General features: G+C 44.1%; 1 protein-coding gene across 12 annotated transcripts in view; it reads left to right on the top strand.

Moving 5' to 3' along the window:
* The window catches only part of LOC307202410 (ankyrin repeat and fibronectin type-III domain-containing protein 1-like), a 363,651-nt gene that overhangs the window by 338,758 nt on the left and 13,994 nt on the right, over nt 1-10,899 (top strand). For all 12 annotated transcript variants that reach the window (XM_079952309.1, XM_079952316.1, XM_079952315.1 and 9 more), the window contains 5 exons: nt 2,333-2,440; nt 5,172-5,271; nt 5,526-5,658; nt 8,703-8,822; nt 10,542-10,757. In XM_079952309.1, the coding sequence (XP_079808435.1) occupies nt 2,333-2,440; nt 5,172-5,271; nt 5,526-5,658; nt 8,703-8,822; nt 10,542-10,757 (677 nt within the window). The remainder of the gene's footprint in view (nt 1-2,332; nt 2,441-5,171; nt 5,272-5,525; nt 5,659-8,702; nt 8,823-10,541; nt 10,758-10,899) is intronic.

Raw genomic sequence — 10,899 nt, forward strand, 5'->3', positions numbered from 1 at the left:
TCCAAACTTAATAGTTATATTTCCCCCTGTTTACAATGCAGTTAGATCATAGAATTCCTGTCACTGAGGCCAAGAAGGATTTCCATCCCTTTAACAACAGCCAAGACAAGACAAGGTTTCTGTAAATAATGCTGCTGTTGTGTATAACTTAAGAGATGTAAATTGTGTCTTTCATGGTCAATCATTCTCTAACACGATGAGACATTCATAGTTAAACAACTGTATGTCATTCTCTCCTCTGCTAATTACACATCTTGCTCCACCAACCACAAAGGCAATACCTTTAAGGACAGTCCATGTGGTCCAGGGATGCAAATCCATCATGACCAAATTGGAAGTTAATGGAGCTCAGATCGATGGATTAGGCCCTTTAGTTTTGGGTTGTATAATATAGCATGTAACTATAACATTCCAGCCTGAGTTATAAAGTAATTTATTCCTTGCTTTCAAATTTTAAAGAAAATATTTCTCCCCTAAATAAAAATAACCAACTTTTGTCACGTAAAAGTGTGCAGCACCTCCCTGGGTGTTTTTAAAGCACCTAAAAATAGCACCAGGTCCCAGCCAAAGTTAACAGAGCTGATCTTTCCATGGAAAACAGCAGCACAGGGGAGTGTATAAACCAATTAATGTAAAGTTAATGTAAAAGGGCTGCTTCCCCCACACTAGCCTGTGCTGCTCAGTAGCTCTGCCACCTCATAACTAAGAAGCACAAGGAAGAGGTTCTATTTATTTGTCTAGGTGAGTTTAACTCTCACCATTAGTATGAAGAAACCTCTGCTCAGTTGAAGGCTAGCAGCCGACATGAGGCTGCGGAAATACTGAAAAGAGCTACAACAGACCCAACCTTGTTTGTTACTATGATTTGTCGTCTCCTCCTACTGGCGGCAGCTGTTAAATTCCGTCACCCTTATGAGCAGTTCCCACCAGTGGTTACTGCTTTTGGGTTATTGCTTTTGTATTGCCTAACATAATTTGCACCTCTTAAGACTGAACTCTCATGTAAAGCTAGGAGGAATCCTAGGCAGAACTACCTGCATTTCTGTGCTAAATAAGATAAATTGTTATCAAGTGAAAGAATCGGCATCTTTAAAAAAATCTCAGCAGTCATTAAAACAAGAAATACAGTTACTAGACTTTGGATTTCAGTGATATACTTTAAAGCATGTTGGCTTGGTGAAATCCCAGAAGCTGAATACAGTTTCCAGTTATCAGGAGATGGGGCTGCAATGCTTTTCATAGCTCCATGCCTAGCAGCATGATGATTAATAGAACATAAATAAATATACTGATTTTTCTTTAATTAGTATAATTTATTCAAGATACATAATATGATTTTCCTTCCTCCAGAACTTGGAGTACCACAGTGCAGAATTGTGATTTCTAAAACAAGGACTATATGTAACCTTAGTCATACTGCAGATATAGTCTTAAATCGTTATCTTCCATCTTTGCAAAGTCAGGACTTTTTAAACATCAACCTACAGTATGAAACTGGCTGTTAATGTTTTACTGTACATACCCATATTTTTCCTCTGTGTTCTTCCCCTTCCCCCCTTCTCCTACTGTCACCTCTTTCTCTTTTTCAGTCTTAAACCAATTAAGACCGACTTAGCCTATAACACTAAGCCAAACCATATCTTAGCATGAACAAGCAAGCATGTGGGTTTCCAGTGATGTTTTTACTCCTTCCCCAGTCCTTTCCTTGTTGTGCTACCCAGAGCTAAACCATGGTGTGGCTTAATATGTCTAAATCGAGCCTTAAGGTGTCTCACTCCAGACAAACTACAAGCTGTAACCAAGGTTTGTTCTTGGTTTACCACTCATGATCTGTCTGGCAGAGACAAACCATGAGCCCAGGTTTAGACATAATGACATGGCTTAGCCCCAGATAGCATGGCAGTTGCATGACAGAGGGATGCAGCCACACTCTTTGTGTCAGGAAGCCTCATGCTTGCTCATTCGTGATTTGGTATTATGTGCAAGCCAGATCTAAAGATCGAAAATGATCATACAAAAGTTGGTAGTGGTGCTATTGCTGGTTTGATCCATTTAGGTAAGGATTGGACCCAGTTGTGGGTCTGACCTGTAAACTGAAAACCACTATATAAGACTAAGGCTTTCAAATGGTGATGATCTTCACCCATTCATCAAGTCTAGCTTTTAGTGTCAATAGATCAATTGTGTTTTGAGCAATGTTTTATCCAGAAAGCTGTTCAATAGTGTATTATGGGTATGAAACAACTGTGAGGGGGAAATATTGTAATGGACTGGAACTGCTAACAGTTTGTGCTGCTATTTCTCTATGTATTTTATTTGCTTCCCACTTCAGACTGGAGAGAATATGATGGGCGGGCACCAAGGCGAAGAGGTCAAGCTGAAGCTTTGGACCATCTTCTAAGCCAGGTGAAGATGGTGCACCAACAATGTGTGTGTCATGGTGAGTCCCACTTTTGTGTCCATAGGCAGTTTAGATACCAATTCTCTTGAAGAGCCTATTCATTGTGGGAAAGTTTAGAGTGACAGGAAAGGATATGTTGTTTATTAATATCCTTCCTAACTTGCGCTAGCAAGTTCCTTTACTTAGCAGAGTGCATTTCCCCTTTACACAACAGAAAACTAGTTGCAAACTCGTGTGAGTTTCTTAAGACAATACACAATTCAATCTGGCTTGTCCAGATTGAAATGTGTTCTAATATTTTCCTGGTAAGACCCCTTGAATCCCTCCTAAATGAATAAAGACACCACAGTCTTATTCATAAATAACAAAAAGTAAGTTTACTCACGATTGGGCAGAGCACAGTGTGATCCCTGAAGGCAGGCTTTAGGCTTAAAGTTAGGTAAAGGGACCCCTAACGGATGTGTCTAGTCGCGGACGACTTTGGGGTTGCAGCACTCATCTCGCTTTACTGGCCGAGGGAGCCGGCGTACAGCTTCCAGGTCATGTGCCAGCATGACTAAGCCACTTCCGGGTCATGTGGCCAGCATGACTAAGCGGCTTCTGGCGAACCAGAGCAGCACACGGAAACACCATTTACCTTCCTGCCGGAGCAGTACCTATTTATCTACTTGCACTTCATGCTTTCAAACTGCTAGGTTGGCAGGAGCAGGGCCCAAGCAACGGGAGCTCACCCTGTAGCAGGGATTCGAACCTGCCTTGGCCTTTTACCAGGTCACGCCTACCCACTAGTCACATGCAAGGAAGGATGCTCCAGGCCAGGAGGAACAGGAAGTTTCGACTGGCTGGACCAAACATTTCCTTGCATGTCCACTCTAGCAAAAGAAGGAATGTTGTATTTGACTGCTCTCAGTGGATTACATCCCACATTCATGGTTTGCTAAGGAATTGGAATTGATGGGAAGGACTGCTAGCATATTAAATGAAAACTCCTGTTGAAACTTGTGGAAATTCCTCTGCACGTTATAGTCTTGTCTGACCAGTACCATTCCCCCAACTAAGTGGTAAAAGACTATTAAATATACAGTGATACCTCCGGTTTTGAACGGGTTCTGTCCCGGAGGTCCAGCCAGATCCCAAGGTTTCCGCAACCCGAGGATCACTGTTCTGCGCATACGGGTGGCAGTAGACCACTTCTGCACATGCATGTAGGGGCGGGAGACCTCTTCTGTGCATGCGGCAAAACCTGGCCCAATACTTCCGGGTTTGATGCTTTCGTAATGTGAAGTTTACGTAAAGAGGGTTACGTAAGCCGAGGTGCTACTGTACTTGTATCAGGCTCCCAGTGGTTTTAAGAGAATCATTGAAATCTTTGCAGTAATCAGATGCTGTATTTTGGAGAACTATGCATGCTCTATGGAAAAGCTCATGAAGGAAATAAGCTGCTGAAACCCTCAGAAAAAAAATAATCAAGCCAACTTCCTATGCACCAAAGAAGAGAGTGTATATAAATAACCACAGGGTCAAGTGAGGCTAACAGCTGATGTCCCAGTATATTCTTGTTTTCAAAAATGAGTTTGTAAATTATATGAGAATCTCCAGCTTGGGCGAAGCTCTGCTTTCACAGCAGATGACAAGGCCTTTCTCTTGCATCCTCTCCTTGTTGTTCCTACCTGGATCTGCTGACTAATACAACTGTGGTATGCAATAAACAAATCTCGACCAGAGCCATAATACTGAACTGCGGAAACCAGCCCTAACTTATGGATGAAATATTATGAAGCATCTTAATGAAATCTTCTGCTGTCTGACTCCCCCAAATTTTAGCTAAGTTATACTTCATACCCTTCTAGAAACTATAGCTAATTGGTACCATTACAAAAGGTAAAGGAGACTGGGACTCCTCTAGCTCCCTTGCAATTTGAGCACTGGGGTTAACTGATTTTTGTATACTAGTGTGGTCTGTTAGTGGTGTTTGGGAACTGAGTTCAAATTCTACAGGCAACTGCTATAGGGACAATCTATGTGATCTAAGGGTACAAATCCAACTACGACTTTTTACTTCTCTTTGAATCTCAAACAAACATAGATTGCTGGATCTTTTGATTATCTTCTGCTTTTTAAATTAAAATACTTAGGACATCCCTCACAGGGTTATTAAGATGAGTGAAACAAGAATTATAAAGCACAATTAAAATAATATATGGAACTTTAATTGTGCTTTACAGTCCTTATCTTCTGTACATATTTAATAGGTTAAAAACTGGTTGCCGCTTGTCTGCTAGCCCTCCTTAGAGATGGAATGTTCACAACCTTTGAGGAGCAAGGCTTAGTTACAGAAGGAACAGTGGAAAGAAAGCAGGGATCCAGTTGGTAGCATGGCTGAAAAATAGAACAAAATAGCCAGCATGCTACAAAATCAGCAGGTTCCTGTAGAATGAATGTGGGTGATAGTAAAGTGTTGAGAGAAAAGAGGGACTGGAACATAGAAAGCTGAAGAAAAGAGAGGTCAAGGGGAAAAGGTTCTGGGAAACCCTCACACAAAAGCTAGGGGGAGGAAGAGCTATGTGAATTTGGCAGAGTAATAGTTTGCACCAAGGGGGAAATGGGGAATGAATGTCATATCTTCTTGGTTTTACCTAATCAGCCTAGTCTTTTATCTTGAATCTTTAGTAGATATATACACAAGGCTAGGTAATAAGAAAAAGGATGAGTTGACAGTAGTATAAATAATGGTTTGTGTAATGCCTTCTGCATGTGCTTTGCTCCTCAGAACCCTGTAAGAATCAGCCACAGAGCAGAAAACACTCTGTCTCCAAGAGTCTGAAGTATCTCTTCCACCCTGGCAGCAAATTCTTAAAAACACTGAAAAGGTAAGGTGGGGGGAGAATATGCCATCCGTCCACCTATGCACCCCCTTGCTATATTTGTTGAGTTTCCCAGAAACCGGGTGTGTGGGTCACTTCACTGTTTCCCAGGCACTTCAGGGGAACAAGGGAAATAGGGAGGAAAGCTGCTGTATCTTTCTTCCATTCCTCACTCCTCACCATGGTGGAAAGAATACTTCCCAGTAAAAACAATGATGATGATGAATCCCTCCCAAGCTAACTTTTTTCTATTTTCCCAGGGGCCTGTATCTGGCATCAATATTCTACAAGGATGACAACATACTGGTCACGCATGAGGATCAGATCCCTGTGGTCGAGATAGATGACACCTATTCTTGCCTGCTCATGCAGGACTTTCTCTGGTTCACTAAGGTGACCGCTTAGTAGGGTGACTTTTGAATGTGTGTCATTTTAGGTTAATAATAATAATAATAATAATAATAATAATAATAATTTATTATTTATACCCCGCCCATCTGGCTGGGTTTCCCCAGCCACTCTGGGCGGGTTCCAAAAGAATATTAAAATACTGTGATACATTAAACATTAAAAGCTTCCCTAAACAGGGCTGCCTTCAGATGTCTTCTAAAAGTCTGGTAGTTGTTCCTCTCTTTGACATCTGGTGGGAGGGCGTTCCACAGGGAGGGTGCCACTACCGAGAAGGCTCTCTGCCTGGTTCCCTATAACTTGGCTTCTTGCAGTGAGGGAACCGCCAGAAGGACCTTGGTGCTGGACCTCAGTGTCCGGGTAGAACGATGGGGGTGGAGACGCTCCTTCAGGTATACTGGACCAAGGCCGTTTAGGGCTTTAAAGGTCAGCACCAACACTTGAATTGTGCTCGGAAACCTACTGGGAGCCTATGTAGGTTTTTCAAGACCGGTGTTATATGGTCTCGGCGGCCGCTCCCAGTCACCAGTCTGGCTGCTACGTTCTGGATTAGTTGTAGTTTCCGGGTCACCTTCAAAGGTAGCCCCACGTAGAGCGCATTGCAGTAGTCCAAGCGGGAGATAACCAGAGCATGCACCACTCTGGCGAGGCAGTCCACAGGCAGATAGGGTCTCAGCCTGCATACCAGGTGGAGCTGGTACACAGCTGCCCTGGACACGGATTTAACCTGTGCCTCCATGGACAGCTGTGAGTCCAAAATGACTCCCAGGCTGCGCACCTGGTCCTTCAGGGGCACAGTTACCCCATTCAGGACCAGGGAGTCCTCCACACCTGCCCGCCTCCTGTCCCCCAGAAACAGTACTTCTGTCTTGTCAGGATTCAATCTCAATCTGTTAGCCGCCATCCATCCTCCAACCGCCTCCAGACACTCACACAGGACCGTCACCGCCTTCACTGGTTCTGATTTGAAAGAGAGGTAGAGCTGGGTATCATCCGCATACTGATGAACACCCAGCCCAAACCCCCTGATGATCTCTCCCAGCGGCTGTATGTAGATGTTGAAAAGCATGGGGGAGAGGACAGAACTCTGAGGCACCCCACAAGTGAGAGCCCAGGGGTCTGAACACTCATCCCCCACCACCACTTTCTGAACACGGCCCAGGAGGAAGGAGCGGAACCACTGTATGACAGTGCCCCCAGCTCCCAGCCCCTCAAGACGGTCCAGAAGGATGTTATGGTCGATTGTATCAAACGCCGCTGAGAGATCCAGCAGAACTAGGAAACAGCTCTCACCTTTGTCCCTAGCCCGCCGGAGATCATCAACCAGTGCGACCAAGGCAGTTTCAGTCCCGTGATGAGGCCTGAATCCCGACTGGAAGGGATCCAAATGGTCCGCTTCTTCCAGGCATGCCTGGAGTTGTTCAGCAACCACTCGCTCAATCACCTTGCCCAAGAATGGAAGATTTGAGACTGGGCGATAGTTGGCCATCGTGGCCGCATCTAAAGATAGTTTTTTAAGAAGCGGTTTAATAACCACCTCTTTCAGCGGGTCTGGGAAGGCTCCCTCACGGAGGGAAGCATTCACCACCCCACGAAACCCATCACCCAGCCCTTCCCAGCTAGCTTTTATAAGCCAGGATGGGCAAGGATCCAGGAGACAGGTGGTTGGTTTCACTCGTCCAAGCAGCCTGTCCACATCCTCGGAGGTAACAGATTGGAATTGATCCCACGCAATTTGACTAGACAGGACTCTAGCACTCTCCCGCCCTGGCCCTGCTCCCACGGTGGCGTCTACCTCTTCCCGAATCTGAGCGACTTTATCTGCAAAAAAACTTTGCAAAATAATTGCAGGAGATCATGTGGCCCGTACTGGGCCCCGATGTAGCAGGTGGTTCCGCTAAATTGCGGACCACCTGAAAAAGTCTCCTGCTGCTGTTTTCTGCGATGCAATAGAGGCGGCGAAGAAAGTCTTCTTCGCCGTCGCTACCGCCACTTGGTAGGCTCAACATTGAGCTCTAACCTGTGTCCGGTCAACTTCAGAATGGGTCATCCACCACCGGCGCTCTAGCCGTCTCAACGATTGTTTCATTGCCCTCAGATCCGTGGAAAACCACGGGGCTGTCCGGGCTCCATGCAGTCGGAGAGGGCGCTTCGGAGCCAAACAGTCAATAGCCCTGGTTAACTCCACATTCCAGCGGGCCACCAGGGAATCAGCTGAAGGGCCATCAACATGGGATAAAGCATCCCCTACCACACTCTGGATACCATTTGGGTCGCGGAGAAGTCAAATTGCACCAGGAAGTGGTCTGACCATGGCACTTCTTTCATTTCTCTTTTACTTAGTGTCAGATCACCAACATCCATAGAGGTAAACACCAGGTCCAAGGCATGTCCGCGACTATGGGTTGGGCCAAACTTATTCAGGGACAGCCCCATGGAGGCCATGCTTTCCATGAAGTCCCAAGCGGCCCCTTGTAAGGTCGTGTCAGCATGGATATTAAAATCCCCTAGGACAACCAAACTAGGTGTCTCCAGGAGAACATCCGCCACGACCTGAAGCTGCAGCTCGGGCAGGGAATCCTTGGTGCAGCGGGGAGGTCGGTACACCAAAAGGAATCCTGTACTGCCCCTGTTGCCCAACTTCCAGAACATGCACTCAGAGAACTGGGTCTAACTGGTTAAATAAATATGTTTAAAAGAACATTATAAATTTACATCTAAATACATATTTTGTAGTCCATTGAAACATTTACCTTTCACATCCGATTTCTAGTAAGTAAAAAACAATATTGTTACTTTACTTAAGACAAATTTAAATATAAGGAGAGGGAACCTAGCATAGGACAATATGAAAAGGCGCACAGTTGCAGCGAGAGAGGGATTCTAGTTAGGATACAAACATGTTTCCTCTATTAATTAAAAAAAAAAAATGCTGAACTTGGGGAACTCCATACCTGCTGTATGGGCAGGTATGGAGAACTGGGCAGACATGAGAATCCTAAAATGACCTGTTGCTATACTTGATGTAGGTATCGTGCATGTGGGATGAAATCCTGTGGCTGCGTCAGTGTGTCACTGTCTCCCAATCATCATGTTCCTGCATTCTGCAAACACGTCTCAAGATGCTTCTGGCCATCTCACAGATGCAGGTAAGAAAAGAGGCCTCTTCAAGGCACAGGAGTTCCAAAGATGGGTATTTTGCCAGCTAGGCACATATCACTCATATATCTGATGCTCAATCCATGGATATTTAGGTCAAAATCATTAGATCTGAACTTCAGCTAGATAGATCTAATGCCCTTCATATACAGTAGTACCTCGGGTTACATACGCTTCAGGTTACAGACGCTTCAGGTTGCAGACTCCACTAATCCAGAAATAGTACCTCAGGTTAAGAACTTTGCTTCAGGATGAGAACAGAAATCATGCAGCGGCAGCAGGAGGCCCCATTAGCTACAGTTTCAGGTTAAGAACAGACCTCCAGAACAAATTAAGTACTTAACCCGAGGCACCACTGTAATAAGCAACTCAGGCAGGTGGGTAGGATTGAAAAGTCAAGGAGATATATCCATCACTAAGAAGGCATTTGAGTTTGAGGCAGAAGCAATTGATAAGGTACAGAGTTTCTTGGGAGTGTTTCTGGCCAGGGGCTAATTTCTGTGTTCCTTTCCAACATAAACTCACCTCTTGGGGAAAATCCTAATAATAAATGGTTATCTGTTCAAAAATTTGTTTCATACCCAACATGCACATTGTGAAGCCATTATGTCGTCTCTGTGCTACATTATTGGGAGCAAAACAGACATTTCTATTTTTATGCTATATTTTGCATGTTTTAACAAGTATCTTAATAGATCAAGCTTTAATTGATTAACTAGTGCAATTCATTAGTTAAAAGTTTAGTTGCAGATATATAATGCACACCAAGTACTTGGAAGTAGTCCTCCAAAACAGATTCCTTCAATGCCAGTAAAGTAATTATTGAGAAAAGTGATATAGATTGCAGAAAATATTAACCTATTCTTCCTTTCTGCCTGACAACAGACCTCAAAGGTGGCGGAGAATAAGCAGAAATAAATATGTAACAAATATGAAAATAGGAGGTGACTGAAAATTGGGAGGGCAGTGGTGCAGACTATGTACACCCTACCAGTTTCCCGATGAAAGGTTATTCAGCCTGGTGGTATTATAAATGATAGTGACATATTGAATGGCTGTACTTGTTGGCTATCATGTATAGCCAGTTCCATATGTGGTTAAGCTTTTTCGCAAGCAAGTTTTTAACTATGTACGATGAATATTTGCATTGACAGACAGCAGAAAGTAAAGATTTCAAGAAGCCAATGGCCATCTTAGTCACTCTTCATAATGAGTAAAAAACATTGTGTTCATTCAGATTCACTAAAAACAGCTTTGCCAAAGTATTGTAATATATAAATGTATGTAAATTTAATTGGTTAATTGTTAAAATATGTTTTCATCTGTTGACAGCCCTGCTTATTATTCATGTATTGTCAGGTGACTTTGGCTTTAGGTAGCAAAGGAGCACTTCTGTCTGAATATTTAAATGCTCAATACCTTTTACTGTTACAGTGGTACCTTGGTTCTCGAACTCCTGAAACGGTTTGAAAACCAAGGCGCAGCTTCCGATTGGCTGCAGGAGCTTCCTGCACTCAAGCAGAAGCCGCATAAGCTGTTCAGTCAGACGTTTGGCTCAATTCTGGGCTTGCGGCATTGGGAGCTGATTTGTTCAGGAGCCAAGCCATTCGGGAACCAAGGTACCATGAAAAACCCTTGGAGAGTATGGAGGATATGCTATCTAGAGCCAGACTCCACTCTCCATAAATGACTTTTTCCTCTCTTTGAAGGGTCTGCTGGGAATTCAGGATCTGGGACATGTCTTTTTTGAGCCCATCAAAGACAAGCAGGGCAATATTTTAGTTGTGACCTTAAAGGAGGTGAAGACAAATCAGACCTTTGAAAGCGTCCACTGGGTCCCCCTCTCAAAGCTGCAGACAAGCCGCAAGTCCATCTCATCTCCAGAAGAGCCTACAGCTCTGGATGTGCTGCTGATGACCATGCAGGTGGCTGGTGTGTGTGTGTGTGTGTGTGTGTGTGTGTGTGTGTGTGTGTAGTGATGGAAAGGCTGTGCTCATATTCAGAGGCACTCAGTGACAGACTAAATACTTTGCATACAGAAAATCCCAGGTGCAGTCCCAAGTCTCT

Source organism: Podarcis cretensis (genome assembly GCF_951804945.1).
Source record: "Podarcis cretensis genome assembly, chromosome: 14".
In the NCBI taxonomy this organism is placed as follows: Eukaryota; Metazoa; Chordata; class Lepidosauria; order Squamata; family Lacertidae; genus Podarcis; species Podarcis cretensis.